The sequence below is a fragment of the Molothrus ater genome, chromosome 6 (genome assembly GCF_012460135.2).
Source record: "Molothrus ater isolate BHLD 08-10-18 breed brown headed cowbird chromosome 6, BPBGC_Mater_1.1, whole genome shotgun sequence".
NCBI lineage: Eukaryota > Metazoa > Chordata > Aves > Passeriformes > Icteridae > Molothrus > Molothrus ater.
The window spans coordinates 47,550,943-47,576,555 of record NC_050483.2 but is presented as its reverse complement, the minus strand read 5'-3'; the positions used below and the strand labels follow the sequence as shown (position 1 = coordinate 47,576,555).

The 25,613-nt window shown below is 34.5% G+C and overlaps 1 protein-coding gene across 3 annotated transcripts in view; it reads right to left on the bottom strand.

Moving 5' to 3' along the window:
• Positions 1 to 25,613, bottom strand: part of PPP4R4 (protein phosphatase 4 regulatory subunit 4) — a 58,316-nt gene that overhangs the window by 13,408 nt on the left and 19,295 nt on the right. The window contains exons 3-14 of one of the 3 annotated variants that reach the window (XM_036383887.2): positions 22,987 to 23,089; positions 16,105 to 16,252; positions 15,337 to 15,410; positions 14,243 to 14,349; positions 11,403 to 11,510; positions 9,255 to 9,376; positions 7,625 to 7,747; positions 5,378 to 5,547; positions 4,224 to 4,343; positions 2,684 to 2,761; positions 1,766 to 1,849; positions 476 to 658 (exon numbers count right to left, since the gene is read on the bottom strand). In XM_036383887.2, coding sequence (XP_036239780.1) covers positions 476 to 658; positions 1,766 to 1,849; positions 2,684 to 2,761; positions 4,224 to 4,343; positions 5,378 to 5,547; positions 7,625 to 7,747; positions 9,255 to 9,376; positions 11,403 to 11,510; positions 14,243 to 14,349; positions 15,337 to 15,410; positions 16,105 to 16,252; positions 22,987 to 23,089 — 1,420 coding nt within the window. Of the gene's footprint in view, positions 1 to 475; positions 659 to 1,765; positions 1,850 to 2,683; positions 2,762 to 4,223; positions 4,344 to 5,377; positions 5,548 to 7,624; positions 7,748 to 9,254; positions 9,377 to 11,402; positions 11,511 to 14,242; positions 14,350 to 15,336; positions 15,411 to 16,104; positions 16,253 to 18,437; positions 18,536 to 22,986; positions 23,090 to 25,613 lie in introns of those variants that run through there. The other 2 variants (XM_036383888.2, XM_036383889.2) reach the window with 2 other exon arrangements.

Here is a 25,613-nt window from a genome sequence, read left to right as displayed (position 1 = left end):
GGCAAGGCACCTTCTGTATTGCAGGTGTTAGAAATAAAATTTACATCATCTTCTTTTACAACAGTTTTATTCATGAATTATCTCAGAAAAATTTCAGAGTAGTGGCTCTAAATGAAAATTTATTTTAGAAATGCAGAGTTCTTTCATAAAGAACAAACACGAATGTATGGAATCAGGAAAAAGAAGGCATATTTCAGAGGAAAAGGTTTTGATTTATCTAGAAACAAACTGATGATGAGCACAAGGAAAGGAAGAAGTCTTAGGTAGGAGGAAAACTGTCAATCCAAATTTTGTTCCTCAAATGGGGGCAAGTTTTCAGCAAAAAATCTTATAGAAATAATGACAGGGCTTGATATACCATATGAAAAGGATAGGAATTTAATACAACACAGGAAGTACTACACAGAGCAAATACCCAGTGGTCTAACTTGAATTAACAAACCAAAACAAATGAGAAAGCGACAGGTGGGCTCACATTTGTCAAAATGATTGTCAACATCCTGTGAAGAAAACGGTAATAGATCTGATCACTTGATATGATATGAGGGAGACAAGCATATTTTTGCAGTAACTTCTCATGTGTTCTCCATTTTAAAGAAGTCGCTGCTCTCTGTTCTGCTGCCGTTAATGCAGGAATCAAGTCAGGAATAGAGAGTAACTAGAAACAGAAAGATAAACAATAATTTTACATTTTCAAGCTGTGTGTCTTGTCACTATACTTAAAAAGAAAATCACAACAATAGAAGAAGGGAAGACTAATACAAAAGGTATTTTAGTACCTAGCTAAATAGACTTTCATCTCTAATCCCTTCTCCTGACAAAGGAAAACTAAACACCGTTCTCTTTGGAACACCCTTTTACAGATATTAAAACCATTACACCAACTCTCCTCAGCACTCTCTTTCTCAAACCAAATGAATACCAATTCTCTTTTATCCTCTTAATCTTTGCAGTTATTGTTCTCAATCCCCTAATTAGTTCTAGTAGGAATTAATTTTAGTAGGAATTGTACACCTTTTCTCAGTAGAAGGCAAAGAATTTTTAGTAGCCAAGCTAAATTCCCTTTAATATTAAGAAAAATTAAACAAACTGCCACACCTGGCATTGCATTTTCTATATGTTATATATATTTACAGCTGTAAACAACTGACAAATTCAAATTTTTTAATTACACTGTCAACTTCTTCACGTACAAGAAAATAAATTTCTTCAGTTCTTATACTACTGCAATATCTCAATTTATCATACATTTAGGAAGTATGCTCAAAACCAGCAACCTTTCTGTTCCATCTTAGAGGTGAGGAGTCAGGGAATAAACCATCATCCAGAGCCACATACAATTAAATTAGAAAAGATGTGAGCTGAGTACAGATCTCTTAATTCAGTGTCTTCACTTCAGGAAATAGATTTTCTTCTAGCAGAAGCCTGAAAATGGCACCCATGAGCAATTGATACATCAATATGAAAAATTTAAATTAGGTATTAGCTATTAATCCCTTAACACAAAACCAAGTTTTGTTTTCACTTACCTGTGGTTAATTAGAAAAAGAACATGTATAAACTGTACATTTTCATATTAACTCTAATCTTTCAATTTTTTTTAATGTTAAAGCTTATAATGTCATCAATAAAAAAAGAAATGGAAACTTTGTATCTCTTCAAAGCAGAAACTAATCATGAAAGCCTCTTCCTACAAAATTTGTCTGAAATTTCTTACTACCCTCATTTAGAAAGAAAATTTGAAAAACCCCATGAGAATACCTACCTTGCTTTCTGATCCATTGTTTTCTCCTCTATTAGTCATTAGTTCAAGGATTTCAGGAAGGTGACCCACTAGGGCATCTAACACCTATTTAAAGAAAGGCTGCATGAAAGAGGTCTGTAAATTAACTCCATTTTTAACTCTCACCAACATATCCCTGCTGACACCTTTCAAGTTACTGCTCTCTCATATTGAAAGGAAAATGGAGATTAGTTGCATTAGTTGCATTGATGACTGATATTTTAATGCAGTAAGTAATATAAGCATTACAGGTCTCAGTTTTTACTTCTGTGATCAGACAAGTTTTCTAACTGGAGTAGTCTAACTTACTACCAGAGAAACCAGTATCAGAGGAAATGGTCATTTTTTTCTTGAACATGTCTGTTTTTTACATCCTAAAAAGTCTCACTGTGCTAACTGCAATATAACTGATTCATGTTCTATGCAAGTTACCATGGACCAAAACTCCTTCTGGAAATCTTGATCTTCAAACCATACACAACTTCTTTATCTCCTCCTCAACTGGACAATAAAAATGAAACAAAGCAAAAGACCTTGAATCCTATCAACTATTACTTTAATATAGTACCAAACCCAAAGCTTTTTAGAGTTTGCAAGGTAATAAATAATTATTACCTACAATTAACTATTAACTATTAACCTACAATTAAAACTATTTAGAATTAGTATTTTTAAAAGCTAATAAATTTAGTGTGGGTTTACTAAATTCAAACACCTTCCTATTTTCCTCCTTTTTATTCACAGAAGGCTGGCATCTTTATGCAGAGTCTGTGCAATAGACGTAAAAAGCTGTTAATCATTTCAAATTGTTACTCTACTATGGTAGTGAAGAGTTATTAAACATGAAGATTATCTGCCTCGATGTAACAAGCAAAAAAAGCTCCAATAAAAGTGTATTACCTCCAGTGACTCATCCTGTAACAGTGTAACCAGTTCTTTATGTATTGTATACACATCAGAATTTAAAAGCTTAGCAACCTAGAAAATGACAGTAAGATAGCAAGGTGAAACATTCTTTAGTTCTATGGCACAACACTGCTTTCTTACTTTACAGCAAGCATGAAGAGACACAGAAAAAAGTGTTTAATATCAGCTTCCTAAAGTTGTGTACTTTCCCCCGATCACATTAAAAACAAGCTTATATAAAGAACATGAGACAAGAAACAGGTCTATTATCTAACTATGAAACATTCTTTTGGAATTAACTCTATTCACATTTAACAAGAAGTTTTTAGGCTGCACTGCAAGACTAGAAATTTCCTTGAGGAATATTCAAATGCTGTAAATTAGGAGAGTTAAGAGTCAGCCTGCTGTATAATTTACAGAAGATGAAATGCAAAATTTTCTTATCCTGTGCTGGATTTTAAGTTTCCCAAACCTTCCACCTGAAGTTTCCACCCCTTACTTCTTTTGGTTTTTGACTGTGACTGACTCATGTGATTCATAAGTCTTATGTACACTTTTAAAAAACACCAGCAGTCCATCTCCATGCTATTAAAAAGCTTTTATAGCAAGCATAACACAAACTTGAGGAATGAGATTTTTTTTTGCCACAAGAAATATTTAGATGATTTTTCTTAATGTTACTTTAAGCCAAGTGAAAATAAGAGCTTACTTCCAATCAAGATGAAGCTTTAAGAAAATGGCTACAAGGACTTATATTTTTTGGAAAGTAATCCAGCTAGCAGGGAATGCCATAAATTACTCATTTTTACCTGTCAGCTGGTTGCCTAGGTAAACTGCTAAAATTAAATCAACAAGAACTAAATGTATATTTAGACTAAGGTATAACTTTACAGTTTTTTTTTTTTATGAGCTAAAATACTTTCCTTATATTCAGGCAGTATTTAATAGTGCTATGCAGCTAAAACAAAATATTATGCAGAATTGATGCTAATTTTACAAGTTCAACAATTATGTTGGACTATCATTCATTAAAACAAGATATCAATAGCTAATGAGAACTGGAAATCCATACATCTTTCTTACAATGGTGGAAGTAAAGCCATTTTTTCCTCTACTATTCATTTAAAAGTTTTCAGCAAACTGCTTAATTTACCAATTTCCCTAGAAAAAAAAAGGGATCAAAGCTAAGCTCAAAGACTGAAACACAAGTGTTATAAAACACATTTTAATTTCTGGAATTCACTCCATAGAGTTAATAATACCTATGCATTTGTACATTTTTTTCATTGCTCCTTACAATCTGACCTAGCAGTAATCTCTTGTAGACAAATGTCACACAACTTAAATAAAATAATGTGTGTAAATGGGCTATATACTGAGGTTAGAAGGAACCAAACACCCTTGAAAAACTAAATAATTTCAATACGTTTTCTCATGTCTATTTTGGTTGAACAGCCACAAATGTAAGCTTAAAGATGAAAGCAAAATAAAATAAAACTATGTGAACAGTAACAAAGAACCATTGTAGACTTACTTCAAAGAAACTAATGGCCATGGTATATCTGACAGGAACTTCAGGGTCATGACAAAGGCAGAAGAATACAGAATAAAGTTCTAAATGGAAGTTCTTTGGATCCACAAAAACAATCATGGCCTGTGGAAAGATAAAGTCCTTTTTAAACTACACAGCTAAAGGATGACACTAACAGATATTATCAGATGAACTTGAGAGGTAACAGGTTGTTATTTTACAGAGGAAGTGTGGAGGTTTTGCTGGCCTTGCTAAAACACAGGCACCAGGCAAAATCCAGAGTTGAGAACTAAACTGAATTAACTTATCTTCCAGACATGCTGCAGGCTGTTTTTTTGAAGATAAAGACTAAAACCATGAGATATAAAACTTCAAATTTATAAATATTGCTAATGTTTCTGTACTCTAGCAAAAACTGCAAATGGATACTTCAAAAACAAAGAACACTTCAGCAAGCAGCAAAGGAAGAATCTGAATTTCAATATGATTATGTTTGTACATACCTTGGTTTTGCTCAAATAAACCAACAGATGTCTACCTACATTTTTGCTTCTGTGTTTGCCTTTAAAAGGCAGAAGAAAAAATAGCAGTCTACTGGCTCTTGGTGCAAACATCTTTTCATTGAATACAAATGCAGAATGTCAAAATACAAAGTAGATTTACAGAAATATGACTGGTGTATTTAAAGACCTCACATAAAATTGAAAAGTCTTTCTGTACTCAGGCAGGAACATGACTAAAACATCAACCTGAGCATTCAGTTTCAATCTCCAGCTCCCTAGAATGATGTGACACACAATGAATGTGGAAGTGTAGATTCAAGTGGTTTGAAACTGGGGACTCTGTTTCACAGACCTTTTCCCAAATCCTTTGTGCTAAGTTTTTGGAAAAAATGTGTAAGAAAGAATAAGACCAGTAAACTCTTAGAACACCATTCCCTCAGTCCGAATTTGCCAATAATTTTTTGAGGCTCTGCAAAAAGTAGTATTTCCTAACTCTTTTGCACAAGCTCACTAACTGAAAGTTTGCAGGAAAGAGCTAAATCTAGCTAATAACTTGGGAATAACTCCTCTATCACTTGTATAGTCCTATATAGGGAACTATATGTACAACACAAATTAATATTAAATATTAAATATTAAATTAATATTACTTACTGGAAAATTGTAAGCACAGTTCTTCCTCACTGAAATATACTTCTTTTCCTGTTCCAGAGTTTGCAGATGTAGTTGATTATCATTATGCCCATTTTCCTGCTGTAAACCCAGTGTGGAAAGCTTCTTGTAAAATTCCAAAAACCGCAAGTGCTGTTCAGGAGTAAAAATGCCTCAAAAAAAGAAAAAAAAAAAAAAACAAACAAAACAACAAACTTTCCTCATTACAAATGCTATTAATAATGTACCCAAACAAATCTCACTTTAAAATCTATCAAATAACTTGATTTTATCCCTCCCCCTTGAATCTGCTACACACTCAGAACAAACTGGAATGTAATTAGCAAGAAGAATTAAAAAAACTACAAGTACATTAGTAATAAGATTAACCAAGAAAAGGCTCAATTTTCTATTCCAGAAGGCAAGGAAAAGATATCATTGATTGGTATCAAGAAGGCTGAAATTCTTAAGAATTTTTCTTTTCAAATTCCACTAATATCATCCGGCTGAGTACAATTAATAACTCTGACAAAAATTCAAGCTTTAAGTAGAGAAACAACAGGTCAGTGGATCTTAAACAAGAGGTTTTCAAAATGTGCAGTCAGATGTGCTTCATTCCAGTACTCAAAGTACTAGTTGTTGAAATCTTAAATAATAGAATAGAAAAGGGTTGAAGTGGTACTTATATTTAATAGCTGGAGAGGGAAAGGACAAGCCATATAATTATGTAAATCAGGCTACTTTCACACCTTTGAAAAAATTGAAACAAAAAACATCTACTACTAAATACCAACATACACACGCACCCACATATATCCTCTCACAAAAAATAACAGTGGCCAACATGGTAAAAGAAAAACTTGTCAAACTGATTCAATTTCCTTCTAGTATGGGATAACAGGACCTGTGAAACAAAAGAGGCAATAAGGCTCATGACTTTCACAAGGGAACAGGAATGATAGATTAAAAACTATAAAAGTGCTCCAAAACTGCTTGGAAAAACAACTAAGAGAAAACTACCCATATACTAGTGACAAGATAGGCAATGGTATAAAGCTCTGTCCTAGTTGTGGTACTATTTGGTATTTTCACTGACATTCTAGATGCTACACAAGAGACTTTGCCTATTCAGAATTCTGGAAGCATCAACCAAAGACAGAGACTACTTATTCTTCAGGAAGACAGAGTTAAAATGATCTTCAGTAACTGGACATATGGTCTTAATACTATTATTCCATTAGAACAGCAGTAAGGTACCATGCTTAGCCTGATCTGCATCACCTGCACAAGGAAAGAGGAAAGACTAGCTGCTAGATTTCTTTTAAAAGGCAATTTTTCATACTGGAAAATGTGAACAGCAATATATTTGGCAAGATGTGTGAAGCAATCCTTTCATTTCATTCAACTGTCCTAAGGCGTAATGCTCTGAGAAAAATATGAACTTGTCAGATGGAGTTCAGAGGTGAAGAAAGATCATGAGTTAGTCATTCAACCTAGAGAAAAGAAGACTGGAAAAACATGATAAACACAGGATGGACTGTCCTAGCTCTCTGTCTCTGAAAATAACATTTTGACACTGTGGAACATTTCAAGTAATCTGTAGTGAAGTAATGGTCACTTTGATTATCTCTAGAATAATCACGAAGGTTCATTTTAAAGACCTGTAGGAAAGATCAAAGGTTTTAAGAGTCTAGGGGAAAATTATAATGTAAAGCCATGATTCTGTGCTCTTCCTCCAAAGGTAATATATGTGGGCAGAATTATCAAGGAAAATTGTGCTGTGCTCAAGTGAAAATTCAAGCACAGATTATGGATATAAAAGTAATGAGTACAGATTTGGCCTCAGCTGCAGCTGGGGAATCCACATGGCATCTCCTTTCTCCCCTGAAATTCTTTATGGAGCACACTCTGCACTGTGCCTTAAAAAGGAGATCAAGCACAGAAAAGAACAAAGTTAACATCATAATGTTTTCAGAGGTTTCTAGTTTCAAAAATTCAATCATCCAAATAACAAGCTCCAGAATACCCCAAAAAATCAGTCAAACCAATAAAGATGAAACACCATGTTTCCATCTTTGACCAAGTCTAAACAACACAAAAACAATAATAAACAATATGCAGATAGTCACCCTAAGAGGAAATTTCCAAAATCTAACCAACTACCATTTCCTTTTTCTCCCCATTCCAAGGGGTTCAAATTCTCCAATCTTCCCTCATGTTTTAGATTTTTAAAAAGAGATTAAATCATACCATATAATCCATTACACAGTTTCCCTAAATGGAAAGATAAAGAAACTAGGATAGATTCATCTGTTTTGAAGGATTTTTCACAGAACGATTTCACTAATGGGAGAACAGTTTGACTCCGATCATCTGAAAAACAAAAGAAATTTTTAGAGTTAGCCATTTGTCAATATTTTCAAAAGAGTACAGAGACTGAACTTCTGTAATAAATTGAGAAAAATTTCATTTGACATTCTCAGGATTACTTCTGGCAGGCACTCACTGAAGGTACAAAACAAGAGGTAGAGAGAAAGATCCTAAATTTAGTACTTTCCTGTTATGTTCATTTTTTGTTTGTTGTTAGTGAAAAGGCATCCCCCAGCAAAGGATGAGGCAGAAAATAAATAAACAGTGACTACCTTCTCCATTCACCAAGAATATAGAGAGAGAAAGACTACTGCAGTACTCCTACAACAAGATTTCCCACAATAGTAAGAATACAGCGAGATCAAGACTGAACAGGCTGTGACAGTAAATAGAAAAATCAGGATATTCTGTATGTTAATTTTTTAAACCTACTGAGAAGTGTTTCAAAATCTTTTGGTATACCATAAATTCACAGAGAATAATTTTGAAATTAAAGCCAAATCCAAACACTCTCTGTTCTCATAAAATAAATGAGCAAATGTTTGAAGAAATTTTTATCTTTGGACTGATTTTAAATAAAATCATTGTATTAAAATGTTTGAGTTTTAAAGGGATAATGATTTTTTAATGGTAGATCAACTGCAAAATTCAGCAAATAATTGTGTCTGAACAAAGTTAGATTGGCCTGAAGAAATATTTTAATATTGTGGGAGAGACACTCTAGGATGTAATATTGGGTCACCTGCCTTAAAAAGTGTTCATTTTCTATTTCAGCCATGAAAGCAAAACCCACACAAACCCAACTTCTAGAAACATTCCTTAAAAACCTGTAAACAACCCCTGATTGCTGTCTCTAAGCTTCTCACAGTAACTCAAAGCAGTAGTTACAGCAGGGAGTGCAGGAGGAGGAGTGAAGGGTGAGAGGTGCAAAGAGAAGCACAAACTTAACAGCACCAATACAGAGGCTCAAGAACTAGAAAATTAACCTACTATCATACTTACTGGTATAAACACTCACTGCTAAAAAGTCCATTTACAGTATTCTCCCCAAAGCTATACTATATTTTTCTTTTCCTTATCCACTCCTCTAAATGGCTTAAATACATATATTGTAGTAATTCATCACCAAGTTGCTGTACAGTACATTTTTGTTGAGCTAACACTTTGAATTCTGTGTACTGATAGCACTACATTAATTAGTTAAATGCTAGCAACACAATATTCCCATAATTTATGCAGTAATTTTACTCATTCTATTTAGGTGTATTATATTAGAAACTTGGAATATGATAATTGATTTCATGGACAACTAGCTCACCTCCCTTAAAACTTTCTGCATATAAAGCACTGCAAGACATGAAATATAAGGAAATACAAAGGACAAAGCAATGAATAAAATAAAATCAGAAATGTCTGAATAATGCAGTTGGAACAAAAAGCATTTAAATACCATTATAAGATGCACTAGAGCACTAAGAATTGGGCTAGGAAGCCTAAATTAGGTTCTTACCTGCATCAAACATATCAAGCAGGTTCACCAAGGTCTCAAAAGCTGCCAGGCGTACACTGCTGCCCTCATCTCTTGCCAGCTCCACTAACTCAGGAAGCACCACAGTTTTCGTTAGTTCTGTCCTGCAACATGAAGCAAGCAGTCAAAAGAAAACTTACAATGAAACAATACTGCCACTGAAAAACAGAATTCTGCCTTGAAATATTCATTTAGATATTTTTTGGGTAGCCAAGAAGAAAAAACGGACCAAGTTCTAAGGAAATTAAAGTTAAATAAAAAACCTCCAGCAAATCTCAGGACTTTTCTTCTTTGTCAACCAAGGAAACATGCAAACTTCAAATGCAGAACTTCATCATTAAAAAAGCATTCAAATTAGCTCAAAATAAATTAGAGAAAATGTAGTCTGAAAAAAAAAAATCAAAGGACTCCAGCTATTTCACTGTATCACTAAGAAAATTCCTATGATCAAATATGCTCAATATGAGGGTCCAAAGTCAAAATTTAATAAATATGAGCCATGCTGGATTGAAGTGTCTGGAAATTTTATAAATCAAAGATGAGCCTTCTTTACAGAGAACATCTACTGCTCAGAAAAAATGCCATTTCCCAACTAGTCTAAACACTGACTTTTGGCCTTCATTTAAAGTAGTAAAAAAAGGGCTCTGTTTGTCCTTTTTTTGCCTTGGTACATACTGACATACTGCTGATACTTAACTCCGGGATGCTGAAATAAAAATGCTCAAAATATCCCTTCCAATCAAACTAAAGCAGTAACAGCTGCCCCTTTTGTAAGTCAATATAAACAATAATCCTTTCAAATGTTTATAATCAGCAACAAAGTGATTTGCATCTTATAGAGTTTATTTACCTACCAGCAAATCAAGAGGTGTTAACAGTATTCTTCCAAGAAAATTATTAAATATTCAAAGAAAACTATGATAAAATAACAGACCATTTAAGTGGCAATAACCCTAACTAGTAAAAATAAGTATTTGGACTGCTGTCACATTATACCTTCAACATTTACCTGACAATTTGCTCATGTCTGTTTAGTTACTTTTTATTTACCTACTACTTATTCATCCTCAACATGACACATTGGAATACCTTCCATAATGAAAGCACTCAATGTCCACCATTTCTCATGAGATGATTAAATCACCTAAAGCACTGAGAAGGAATTAAGCAAAAACTTCAGAGTTAGAACAGTCTATATGAATACATTAATGCTAAAAATAAAAGTTGGTGAGGAAAGAATCAAAGAAAAAATACACAGGAAAGATTAGTAATTGATAACAAAGTATTTAGCCCTATGAAACCTACTGTTCTAAGGTGGGGTAAATTACCAGTAGTGCTGTCATTTGCCACTGCATAATACATAGGATTTTTTAAAACTTTCAACTCCCAGAATAAGTGAAATTTAGAATAAATGAAATTTAGTTCATTTTAAAGACACTAAACAGAATTTAGAAAATTTCTTTTCCAGTATGGTTACTTATTAGTATAAGATCTAATCTATATCCCTGCTGTCTAGCACTGGGTAAGGAATGTTACTTGATAAATTTTCAATCTCTAAAAGAAGTTACTGGTTTTTTTCCTCCCTGACAAAATAACAGGTAGAGAGACCTCGAATTTTAAAATATTTGTTCAGTCAGAAACCAATCCTGTATGTAATTAACATTTTCTTTTATTAAAATTCCAGACTTTTTTGAATCCTGTGTGTGAATATTGAAGGCCCTCAAGGTTTGAGTAAAAGTTGATACTGAGCTGAAATTTGCTTACAAAAGCCATTTAGCATTTTTTCTCAAAACACTGCACAATAATTATTAAAACTGCTAATACTTGTCAGAATTTTTAAATAAGACAAATACTACCAATGGATAATTGAGATCATTTCAAGAAGCTATAGATGAAGTCATTATTTAAAAAATCTGCTGGGTTTACGGTTCAGCAATTTTACTATAAAAGAGAAAGAAAAATCTAAAAGCGGAAAAGAGACAACTGCCAACAGCAAATTACTAAGAACATCTGTACCTTCCAAATTCATTATTGAGTATGCATTAATTCAGCAATTTTAAAAGGAGTTGTTAGGTTGACATTTTAGAGAAATATTTTGTATTTTAGATCAGTCAGGCAAATTGCACTCACCCTATTCCTCGAGCTACATGTTCCAGCTGCCGACACATGCAAGCTCTAACTTCATATTCCACATCCTGGCACAGTGATTTTACCAATGGAAGCACCTCTCTTTTAACACTAAAAATGTGAACATTTTTTATTAATATATAGAAAAAGAATATATAAAATCTATTGAATAGTACTGAAGTTATACTCACATATTATTTGTTTATCCCATAGAAAAAGTTAATAATTTATCACACACAGTAAAGGATTTTTCTGATAATCAGCAATTAGAAAAGAATATTGTACATTGGATGCAAATATGTGTTACAAAGAAACAGGAAAAGGAATATTTACTGTCATTATAATTTGCTCATAGTCATCTATTATTTCTTATAAAAGAAATAATTTCTCTACAAAAACAGTAGGTAGGCTACTTTAGTAGGATGCTGTCCTCATTTAATAAATTCTATTCTTCAGTACAATTTCTGAACAGCCACTGAAACAATAAAAAGATTATACAAATGGAAATGCAAATCCCAATTAAATGTCTGTAATACCTCATCTTTGATATGCAGGTATCACCCAAGACATAATTAGGAAGAAAGAAGAAAAAAAATTTAAGGCTAAAAGCTTGAATATTGCAATGCCTTCAGACAAGTAGACCAAGTATTCATGTAAATTAATGGCAGATACAAAATAAAAATTTTGATTCTTATTTCAGTAAAAACATATATTACAACTTGGCAGAATCAGTTATTGTGTTTCCTTTCACTGCTCAAGGTTCTGTCATAAGTATTCATAAAATATCCCTATAAAAATCCTTATGTTATTGCAAAACTCAAGATAAATAATATGTAGACACTGACAAGCAAATTTTCAAGCCAGCTTGCACAGCCTCTATTCATTTCAGTGGAAATTAATTTACTTCTTACAGAAAAAAATTAGCCTCAAGTTTCAAAAATTGTACAGTCTTGGAAGTTTGGCATTTTAGAATACACTAAATTAGGGGCTACATAAAAAGAAAAAAATACTTTTTATCTTGGAACACTGGAGGGTACAAAAACTAATGCTCCGTGACAAGGACAGGATATAGAAAAAAACTAGGAATAACATCAAATATGAAGTTTTTAATTATAGCATAAATTTTATGAGAAAAAACTGTGCCATTCTGCAGAAGAAAGTGAAGATATGCTTGTATATTGCCTACTCCTGAGGATAGATATGTCTTCTGGGCCTGTACCAAGAGCCGTTCTGAAAGGGGAATGAGAGTGTGCCCTGAATTTTACTCAGTCTGCCACATTCTAAACCTGAGGACCCAGCTCTGAACTGCACTCAAGAGCTCTCTACCAGAAAAACAACATATCCCAGAAAATTCTGAGTTATCTTCCTAAAATGTAGTGGCTGTGCAGAAAAAGTGCTAGGATCTGTTTACTGAAATGTGGGGATTCCTGCTTCTGAAGAGCAAGGAATCATGTTGAAGAAACATCACAAAAGATGTGATTGTTATGGCTACGAATTAACACTACTATATTTAACAGAAGATTCCAAGTAATCCATAAAGTCACTTATTTCCATGAGATTGTAGCATCAAATAAATAAATGCAGCTACTATTCTGACAGAGTCCTAGATATTTATATTAGGTAATTTATAGATATTATTAGATATTATTTAAAAAATCTGCTGGGTTTATGGTTCAGCAATTTTACTATAAAAGAGAAAGAAAAATCTAAAAGTGGAAAAGAGACAACTGCCAACAGCCAATCACTAAGAACATCTGTACCTTCCAAATTCATTATTGAGTATGCATTAATTCAGCAAGATTTGGTAACATTCTCAAAAATACTACTCTACCATTTTCATTAAATTTTGCATGTTCAACAAGTATATATATATATGTAGATTTATACACACACACACACACACACACATATATATATATATATATATATATATATATATATATATATATATATATAGGGTGCTTCTAGCTCTTTTTTATTAAAGAAAAAAACCCCATAATCTAAAGAAATTTATTCCTAAATGTCTTGTCATATTGTCCTGTTCTTCTTTTCTGTTATGCTGAATTCTTATATTTTCGGGCAGATCAAAATCATTGTTAGAGTGTGCTTCCTCAACTAGGTAGTTTCTGGGCATTTGGTGGCCCACTGTGGATTTCTGTTGTAATTCAAAGTCATGTTGTGCTGGATTATCCAAAGTAATGTTGTGCTGGATTGCCCAGATACCAAACACATTTGGGGAAGTGGTCCTGCTATCACAGGCCTGTGTAAACTGACCAAGGAATTTACCACACCAGCTGCTTTGAGCAGATGAGTGACTCAGATTTGCTTTCATCACTGCACTCTCTCCTGTCTAGGCTCACAGACACTGAATCTAAGGGCTGGAAAATATCAGGGAATAATAGTAGTTCCTCATATATCTACATTTTAGTTAGGGATAGAAAAAAAAACAGATCTACATGCTAGATTTGGTTACATAATAAAAAGTTAGGAATGGAATTCCTCTTCCTATGACAAGAAACTTAAAGGAGATGAAGTTGTGTTTTGTGCCTGTAAGTTTGCAGAGAAATCCACAGTGTGACTTATTTTCTACTAAGAAAAACAATGTGGAAGAATGGCCTGAAATGGTATCCATTCAAATCTGTGAAAGAACATACAAACTCAAGTTATAAAATGATGAACATCAGCAAATCTAAACATGCTAGTTAAATAATGAAAAGGATCCGTGAAAAAAAAAGTATTTCATTTTTGCAATGAAGTCTACTTTTCTTGTAGTAATTTGTGTCCACTAACAGAGAAATACTGGTTTACACTGTAGAATGAAAATACATTGACAGTCTACTTACATATGAGCTTCAAATTTGTTAGCTACTTTTCCCATGATTTTACAACTAACTAAGCGGGACTGAAGTGTTGGAGAAAGCTGTGCTTTGGAAACAAGTGGATTCAGAATCTACATGGAAAAAAAAAGAAGGCATATGAGTGGAAAAAATTGTGAGCATCAAATAAAGTATTCCTCTTCTTAAAAAAAAAAAATCTACAAAAACATATCCCAAATGTCATTAACCTTTTCACTGAATTAATCAGTACTAGCAATAATGGCACTTACGCATATCAATAGTCAATTCTGTTTAAATTACATATTTTAAATTACATTGCAATTAGATTTTGAAGCTGACTAGAATAATTTCTCTGTGTGTGTTCCAACCTTATGTTTTACCCTTTATAAGTTGAATTTTTAAACAGTTCTGAATTTTACTCTTATTTTAATGAGGATTTCTATACTACACAAATAATCGTTTATTTAAATCTCCATATTGTTTTAAATTATAAAAACAGTCAATATGTCTGTTGCAAACCTTTTGAACTTAACAAAATATGAACACTTAAAAGTGAATAAATTAGCTGACTAAAGGGGACTGGCATTATAGCTTAGTGACAGATTTTCTTCTTTCTTTCTTGAGCTACACAGGGAAAAATGAAGAGTGTTTGCAGTGCATTAGAGTTTTGGTACACCAAGAACTACTGAAATACACTAAGCAATAGATCTCCAGCATTCAGTTCCATTTAGCAAATATTGGAATTTTAGTCCAATAGTAAAAAAAAGTAGTTTCTTCATGAAGACATAGATTGAGATACTAACCTGTAAACCAAAACAGGGTGCAGGAAAACATCTTACTGAGAATACAAAGTGCAGTGGAAATGTTACAGTGGAGTGTAAATAAGTGTTGACCTTATTTGCTGAAGAACACTACTTTTTTTAAGGTGACCTCCCTGTCTCGCTATTTCGCCCATTCATCTCTTACAGTGTGTTCCACAATCATTACCATTTTCACAGGTATGGAACTGCCACAAATCTGACTGAGGTGAATAAAACTTGCAAGGACATACAATCTTACAATCTTAATATTTTTTTGTGATCATAAGAAATTAGTATTACCTCATGTCTGACAGTTTCTTTTGGTAAAGCTTCTATTACAGCAAGAAGAGTTTCTAACCATGCATTGCTGACACCTGTTTAAAAGATATGAATTACATGTGATGTCTTATATTGTACATACAACAACTAAACAAAAACATGTACCGGTTTTACAAAACTTGTTCTAACTTTTTGCATGCATCTTCAAGGAGCTATGAATCTGAAAGCCACCATATTAACATTCAAGGCTTCAGAGTATGAAATAGGATAGGTAAGAAGCAAGGTCTGCCCCCATTTCTTTTCCCTTTCCAATTCCTACATAAAATTATTAACTACTCTAATTGCTTTATAAAGCTAATTTCCCTCATTTCATTCTTTTCTTACGCCCACTGAAACTTTATAGTTGCACAACAGTCCTTTTCTTTCCTTTGTATTCTAAAATTAGTGTCAAAGAAATTAAGAAAAGATAATCAACACAGAAGAAATGTCAACCATCCTCCCTCCATTTTCTCAGTCGCAAAATGTTGGTACTTCAGGAGAAGCTCAGACTCAGAAATAAGTATGGGATTTAATCCTTCAGACAAAGTGAGAGGGGTTTTTCTGCTTCAATCAGAATTACATTTAAATATCAGTATGAAAGTGGTCATCATGCAAAAATCTTTCCATTCATGCAAGTCCAGATACAAAGTCACAGTGATTGCACTCACTGTTGACACAGTATTGTAGGGTCGCTAAGGAAACAAAACATGTAGAGGTCATCAGCCATCAGAGTGGCTGTGCAGCCCTGACCTGCATCTCTGTGTTCCAGGTTCTGGAGAATGATGTGTAGGAAGGAGTGGGAGTATGTATGAATGGACACCGACTCCTCTTGCAGAACAGTCAAAAAAGAAACAGCAGCTGTTAACTGCATTTCCACTCCTGCAACATGCAGAACCTCCTGTATAATTACAAATTATAACAATTTAGAGAGTGAGGCAGAAATGTACTGAAAGAACATCCAAATTTTTACATTCACTTTTAGAATTAATATGCAACAACCAGGATAAACTACAAAAATTGCTGTAAAATTATTTTCTCTTAATAGCAATTTATTGCAGAGATTATATTTTCTTATGATATATCATGAATCTTCTAAGAAAAAAAAGTTACTTTTAATATTCCTTGTGACTTTAAGTTTCATCAATGCAATGCATGGATTTTTCTACTTTACAAAACAAGAGGTAGAAACAGACCAGCCAACAATTGCACTCCTCTTGTTTATGCACATGAATTAAAAATAAGTATTTCATTCACTCATTCAGTAGGACATACTAAAATAGCAGAAGGCAATTTAAATTTCATCCCTTGACTAACATGGAATGCAAATAAAAAGTACATATATATAGTCTTAAGAATAAAGCAAGATCCACTAGAATATTTATCTAGCTAACTAAACATTTGTATTTCTGAGCTCTGACACACAAGAATGTCATTAATTAGGCTGTTTTTAAAGTCATCCACTCAGAAGTTAAACAAAGTTAATATGTTGAAGTGAAATGAAATACCACTATTTTTTTAAATTTAAAAACAGGCAATTTAAATTTTAAATTTCAGATTTATGCACAGACCTTGCAGGATGCAATCTTTGACACAGCATTCATTGTAAGTTTTAGTAACTGTAAATACCTGTCAACTAAGTGAACATTCTATTTGTTTACTTTTCTAAGTGTGTCTTTCTATTTCCTGAGAAAATAAAAAGTTCATTATTCTAATACTAAAGCATTACACTCATTTTACAAATTACTCCAAATTCAGTAGGAGTCTAAAGCCCATACTTCCTACTTAGCATTTTACATATGTGGTTTTTTAAACTGCTTGATATGAACAGTGTTTTCTCAGATCACTCACCAAAAATCAAAAATAAGCCGAAATTAACTGAAAATAATAATAAGCCTGGATCAGATTAAAAAATATATATTCATTTTGCAGCTAAGTGCATAGTTGCTAATGGATTGTACTCTTCACTGGGTTACAAACTGTCTGCACGTCTGGGTCCCGAGTGTTGGTGAATGGAATTACATCCAGTTGGCAGCCAGTCACAAGTGGGGATTCCCAGGGCTCAGTGCTGGGGCCAGTCCTGTTTAATCTCTTAATTAATATCAAGGCCAAGGCCAATGGTTTGAGGTTCAACAAAGGCAAGCACTGGGTCCCACACCTGGATCACACAAACCCCTGAGTGCTACAGGCTGGGGACAGAGTGGCTGGAGAGTGGCTTTCCTCACTCAAAGGCTGGTCAGGCACTGGAACTGGCTGCCAGGGACGTGGTGGAACCACTTCCACCATTCCTGGAAATGTTCAAAAGACACCTGGATAGGAACTCAGAGACATGGTGAAAATGGTGCTGCTGGGTAAACAACTGGACTTGATAATCTTAGTGTTTTTCCAGATTTAATGATTCTATGACTCTAAACATTGCATATCAGAGGTATTTTGCTGAGAAAATAGTTTGTAGAGAACATCTGAGAAATTACTATTTGACTTGGTATAAAACAAGTTCTCATTCTACAAATGTCGAACCATTTGTACATACAACTGTACAATTATTAGCTATTTCAAGGAGAACAATAACTTATCTTTCAAAACCCATCCCAGTTTACAACGATGTTTCTTTCTCAAAGGATTCTGTGTGTCCTTGCTCCCACAAATGAAAAAAAGAAACAGCACTGTGCTGCTTTCCAACAAAGTATTTGCATTCAACACCTATGGAAACCACCTTCTTCTTATTTCCACAGACTCTGACCTTGTTCCACCACTGCTCTTACAGCCACAGCCAAAAAAGAATAAGAACACCTACCAGTTTTGTATTTTGAATATTTTTGGGATCAGAATACATGTCCATACTTTTATGGGATTCTGGCTTAAAATTTGTTCAAAAAAACATCACCAAGAGAACCAAGAGAACTATCCACACACTGTAGATTCTAACACAGTAGTGTAGACCAGAAATTTACGGAGCAGTGCCAGGTTAATATTTGGACTTGATGAACTTAAAGGTCTTTTCCAACCTAAATAATTCTGTGATTCTATGAATTCAGTTTTCCGTACATATTTACTTTGTACTCAATACAAACAGGGTTACTTACCAACAAACAAAGTTTCCAAATAGTCTCCTCCACTGATCCACATAACTCTGGATAGTCATGTGTGAGAACACATTCTCTGGATGTGCCTCCTCATGGACCTCGGGAGACATTGAAATATAAATTTCTAGACTGCTTACACACCTGCCTGCACTGATGTTTACACTCAGAACTATACAGTTCTGCATTTGGAAAAGCATGGGTCTCCTCTTTCCATTTTCATACAACCCAAGCTGAGTAACTTAAATTTACTTAATATAAATTTATTTATTTAGAAAGTAATGTATTTTTCTACACATGGATAGTCCAAAAATTTTCACTCCAAACTAAAAAAGCTCTCCCTGTCTATCTTATTCAGACAAGCATTAAGTATTTAATGGAATTTAAGGGTATTAACATGTTCTTAACTATTCTAATGTCTACAAGTTAAACTCAGGCCTCAAAGCATAAAATTTAGAAAGCCTAGTTTATGCCATTAATTGGAAAAAGGAAAATTCATCTCTAGTTTAAATGAAGATTTTCTCCTGCAACAACAGAATTCTCTTGAAAGAATGCTGCAAGCAGAGACATAGTCAAATCATTTTAGTAATTGCATTGGTATGATAGAAATTTTAGACTAAAAGACTAAGAGACACAGAAATAATGGAGATTACAGAAGTTGAAGGATATAATGAGAATGGACTTTGAAATTAATGTACAGTATAAGGAAGGATAAAAATCACCCCACCTTTTCTTAAGCCATAAAATCAGCTACAGAAAAAAAAAGCTTTCAAGAGGAGGCTGATATATTAGGAAAATAAGTAACTCTGAGAATTAATTTGGAATTAATGAGACAACATTGAATAAAGCTTGATATATACACGACAACAAGAATAATCATAGTTTGCTGCAATCACAGCATTTGGAAAAATCTTATTAGTTATTCAGATAGACACCTGCAATCTCCCTCCATCACTTTTGGTTGCAGAGCTCAAAGATGGAAAGCAGAAAAAATACTATTAACATCATTTGAAAAGAGCCATTTTGTGCACAAAGAGAAATGCTTTTAAGAATGTCTTAGCTTTGCCTAAATCTGCATTTCAATGACTTCGAAGGTTCATGAGGAGGTGCATGCAGAAATCCAGAGTGGGCTTCTCTATGCAGAAGAACACATACAAGGATGCAACTTCATTTAAACAGCAGAATTTTAAAAGAAAACTTCCTAATCTCATTCCTACATTAACATCTAAATTATATACTGTATGTTTGTTTAAATAGCATAACCAAAATACTGACACTTGATTCAATGATTACTTATGTATGTCACATTTATTGGTGTATTGATTTTACTCATCTCAAATCTAAAATATGTTAATCATATAGTGTCTTTGACACAATTTTAATTTAACTAGATTTCACAAAATGATAAGCAATTTGCATACACCCATTTCTATATTTCTAGAAGTAACCATTTTTATCAATTTTTTCACAAATGAAATACAAATTTGCAATGTATTCAGACTGAACATTCCTTGTATTTATTTCTTTCTTCATCTGCCTTACCCTCAGCTCTAATAAAAACATTAATTTTGCTTTGGGTATCTGCAAGTATGCTAAATAAGTACACTGGTTTCCTTATGCAATTATATGGTAACAATACCTTCAAAGAAACAGCCCTCTGAAACTATTACACAATTCATTTTTCATGTGCCAATTTGATTTCACAAATGATTACTCCCAAGCTAAAGAAGTAAAACCAAGTGCAGTAATTTAAATCAGTTTATTTCCCTGCAATGGCAGACTACATTTGCAGGACTCTAAGCGCAGTGGAGTTCAATTATGCTTTTACAGACTATAAAAGTTTCCATTTAATGGTCAGAATGATTCCTCCAATAAAAAACAAGGTTAAGAAAAAAATAATAGGTCAAATTAATGATGTCAAACACTGTTTTGCAATTAAAAGTGCAGTGCACATGGTTACAACATCACTTTACTTCTACTACAGATAAATTATATTAGATAACAGAACACCATTGAAGGACTGGCTTTATAAGAGCAATGGCACAGAAAGGAACTTAATTCATACACATTCCACAACATTTCAGTTTATAAAGCTTAAACTTTAAAGGAACTATTGGATTTAGACTGACCTCATTATATTTTACTTTTTTACCTCTGTCTGGAGCCCATTAGCTTAGGTTTCATTTAATTTATCATCTAGGAAGACATCCAGTTTGGGTTTAAATTATACTGTAAGATGAAATCCACACTACGTTTCTCAGTAATTTGCTCAAAGATTGATTGCATTCATTATTAAAGTTGTCTGCTTCATTTCAAATATTTCTATCTTCAGTTCCTACTGCTTCTTTCTTCCTATACTGTTTTCAGTTGAATGTCTTCAATATTACACAGGAAGACACTTTTACAAAGTAACTAAGTACAGCCTGATCAAATATCACACTGAGATCCAACTTCCACTGTACAAATACTTTCCTATTCATGCAAATTATTATACTTCCAAATATTTTCTTCATCCCGAAATAAAAAATTTAAAACTAGAATCAAAAACTGTATTCCCATACTAGACTTTTTATTGAAGACAGGGCAAGACCAGCATTTCTCTACAGCCTGAAAAAATAAAGGTAGAAAATCCCTAGTGTTTCTTATTACTCCTTAATTTTAGGAAGAATTCTACTCTCAAAGTAGAAGACTAGAGGAAAAAAATGGATTCGGTACGGTAAGCATAAAAAAACCAAACCAACTTTTCTTGAAGCCAGTAGGTTGGTTTAGAAAGACTGCATTACATATGTCAGGTTAATTGGTGGTTGTAACTGCAGATATTTGGTGCAAGTTGAAGGGTTTCCAATTACTTTGCAACTTCAAGTCATTCTTCTCAAAGCACTTTTACACTCATACATATTCAGCAAATGCCTATTGACCTGCATCTCATAGTGCAGAATGTAGCCAGAAGCACTTCAATGTTTTCTAAATCATCGGTCAGTCTGTACCAATCCGTAGTCCTGAGAAGAGCTATTTCTTGACCATTTGCTGAATCTAAATAATCAGATAAAAGTTGAAACAGCTCCTTTTAAGAAACAAAATTCTCCTGAGATCAGGACAGGCCATTTCAGGACATAACATGAAGTTGAGAGGTGATGTCTGATATTCACAGAATGCTTGAAGGCTGGAAGGCTCTTCTGGAGGGCATTTTCTCCAATCCCCCTGATCAAGCAGGGCCAGTTACAGCTGAGACATGCCCAGATTGCCTTTGAATACCTCCAAGGAGGAAGACAACAACATCTCTAAGCAACTTGTGCCACTGCTCTGTCACCCTCACAGTGAAAAAGTGATTCCTGATGTTCAGAAGAAGGCTCCTGTGTTTCTGTTTGTGCACATTGCAACAGTTGCAGTTCTGTCACTGGGTACCATTGCAAAGAGCCTCTCTCTGTCTTTGCTTTGTCAGGTATTTGTATACATTGATAAGGCCTTCTCCAACCCTCTTCTTCTGCAGGGGTCCTAGGGGTCATTAGCATTATTAAGTTTTACATTTGCATTTGTGATTTAGTTTGTTCTTATTTGGCCAAGGCGCTCCTAAAACCACACCTTAAACGAACTTGTACATTTCTTCTGGGTACTTATCTGGGATGGAGTGGAAATATGGAGACAGGTATCTTCTTCACAATCACATAATCATAGAATAGGTTGGGTTGGAAGGGACCTTTAAAATTCAGCTAGTCCACCCCCCTAGCAATGAGCAGGGACACCTTCCACTAGACCAGGCTGCTCAGAGTCCCATCCAGTCTGACCTTGAACATTTCCAGGGATGGGGCATCCATAACTTCTCTGAGCAATCTTTTCCAGTGCTTTACCATCCTCATGTCAAAGAATGTATTCCTAACATCTAGTCTGAATCTATCCTTCTTTAATTTAACCCCATTGCCCCTTGTCATATCTCAAAAGGCACTGCCAAAAAGTTTGTCCTCGTCCTTTTATAAGCCCCTTTTGAAGAACTGAAAATTCAAAATAAGATGTACCCAGAGCCTTCCCTTCTCCAGGTTAAACAACCCAAATCTCCCTTAAAAAACATATCTCTATATAAAATTACTGCACAACATTACATGGTCAGCGTGCATTTATCGCAACTAGCAGTGACTTACTAAAAATGTGGAGGGTAGAACGTGAAATTGCACAGACTAAAAGCAAACTATACTCTTCTGGACAGCACCATGAAGATCTTAATGTTTGGATGAAAGGGGTTTCAGAACATCAGAATCGACCATTATGACTCGATAGTCCTCAAAAAGAATTCTCAAAAAAGCTGTCAAAACACTGGTAAATCTTTTAGAACATTTAAATAGTACTAATTCTGCTTTTGTTTTTCCCTGTCATAACAATTTTTAAAAAAACTATAATGCCTGTAATACTTTGTAAGTTCAGTGAATTAATGCAGAAGACCTACTGGACATACACCTCCTAGAGACTGAGTTTGCAATAAAAGTGGATTTTTTTTCTTTTTTAAAATAATTAAACTGGCAGAAAAAGATACATTCAAACCTCAACACACAAAACTTACTCTGATTTTTGGTAAAACCCGACGAAGTGTTTCTGCAGGATTCTGTCGCATAAGGACTGGAAGATTTGCCACCACACTTGTTCCTTGGATATCCTGACCAGAACTTACAAAAACATAAACATACAATACATTACTCACTATGATGATTACAAGCTCATGGCTTTCATTAGAAAACAAAACAAAACCAAGAAGAACAAACCTACACTACTCAGGCTTTTCATGCAAGCAATGAGGCTTTTTTTTTTCTTTTTTTAAATATGTGGTAGAAGACCACGTTTAAAAAATCAACCTATCAAGCTATTATATATCATTTCCTACATGGAATGTTTTAAATTTTAGTGTAGCTCTGCACAAAACTGTGAAACTTTTGAAAGATCTTTTCAAACCAGATGATCAAGGCAGTGGTTTCATGGAATCTTTTGCCTTATGGCAATACAAGGGATAAACCATAGGAAGGCGGCAAATAGAAGATATACATGAAAATAACACACAGGGTGCAGCATTTTACCAGAAACCTACCATTATATCCTTTTTGTAGGGAAAGCAGTCAGATGTATAGTCATATGCACACAAACATGATTAAAAAAGGATGTAAAAAACTTGGTTAAATTACAGACCTTGTACCTTTCTCCCCATTCTGTCTCACTCAATGGCATCCCACAATTGAAAAAGGAAACAAACAAAAAAAAAAAAAAGCAGGATGGGAAGGAAATGGTAGGCAGCAATGAAAAAAAGTATGAGGTGAAAAGAAAAATTACTCAAGTAGATCAACTCCTAGAATAGAATCAGAAAGCAAGAGGGTCTGGATGCCAAAATTAAAACTAAACATCAACACATCCTTTTCCTTTGGCAAGGCATGCATATCTTTGTGTCATCCAGTAGTAATGCAAAAAGCCAAGGTAACTTGAGAAGCTTTTTAATTTAAATTTTATTCATTTTGTATCAACATGGAAGAAACCCTAACTGCTAAAAAATGCAAACAAAATGCTACGCTTATCCTTCAAAACATAAAGAAAAGGGAAGCATTTCCCTTTAAATCAGAAATTCTTAGTATCTGGCCTACTGCCAATTAAGAAAGTGAAGCAGGAGGCATTTCAACACCTACACAGTCTGTAATTTTCCAACTGCAGAAGATTTCTATTTCTACCAAATGAGCTGCACCACAGATTTTCTTTAAATATCAAAAACTCCAGAATTATAGTGAATTATTGCTAAATGCTCAGCCGTACACATTTTTGTACTAATAAACAAATTAAAATAAATCCTGTATCTTTTCTTCAGAGTCACAATAAGCTCAGTGTTTTGAAGGCACTATTCCTTTATTAACAGTGCTAACTATAGAAGAACACAACAGAGCCCTATACTTAAAAGCAATTCAGCTCAGCCTCTTTTGTGCTAGCAAAATCCACACACCATTTAAATATAAAACTTCAGGACTCATCTTCTGAGTTCATCCTACAGGAGATCCCAGTGATTTAGCAATGATGGGAATCCTCATGCAGGGAGGGAAGCTCTCAGGCCCCAGTGCTCCTGCCCAAATACTTCCTTCCTCTGCAAAAGCAGCTGCTTCCTGCTGGACAGTGGTACCAGACCTGGCCTAACTGTAAGACCCCTTGTAAAGCAGTTTTCAAACACTTCTCAAGCACAAGCATAGCACTAAGCCTTCTCCTTCTAGCTCCTGCATTTGCTTTTACTTATTTCTTTTACCATCATAAAATGAAGTCCACATAATCATTGTGATTTCTTGCGACTGAAGCAAATCCTCCTAGAAACCATTTCCAAACATTTGAAGGACAGAAATGTGACTGCGAGCAGTCAGCCTGGATTTGTGAAGGGGAAGTCAATCCTGACCAGCCAAGTTGACAACATGTGACTGGCTGAGAAGGTGGAAGTTGTTTAACTCCTTTTAGCAAGGCTGCTGACATTGTCTCCCATCATATCCCCATAGAGAAACTGATGAAGTACAAGCTGGACAAATGGAAAGTGATGTGGACTGAAAACTGAGTGAACTATTGAGCCCAAAGGGCTGTGATTAGTGGCAAGGGAGCCATCCACAGGTGGTTTACCTCATAGTTTACCTTACTGGGGGCAATAAAGTTTTCATTAATGACCTGGACGATGGGACAGTGGGCACCCTCAGTATGCAGATGACACAAAACCAGGAGGAGGTGTTGATAGACCAGAAGACTCTAGTGACTCAACAAACTGGAGAAACAAACCAACAGGGATCTTATGTTCCAGCAGCAGGAAACACAAGTTCTGTAGCTGTGGCAGAACAGCCCCATGCACCAGTAGAGACTGGGGGCCAGCCAAGTGGGAAACAGCCTGGCAGGAAAGGACCTGGGGGTCTCAGTGGACACAAAACTGAGCTGGAGGGAAAGGCAGCTGACAGCATCCTGGGCTGCACTCAAGAGCATCACCAGCAGCTCAAGGAACATGATTATTCTTCTCTATTCAACAAAAGAATCTCAGACAGGTGGCAGTGAGTTCATTGCAATATTTGTGCAGAAGCTTAGACAAAAGGGATTTTTAATCTTGAGAAGAGAAAGCTTGGGGGCCTTATTTGACATGTATAAACTCTGATGTGAGACAGTAAAGAAGACAGAGGCAGATTCTTCCCAGCAGTG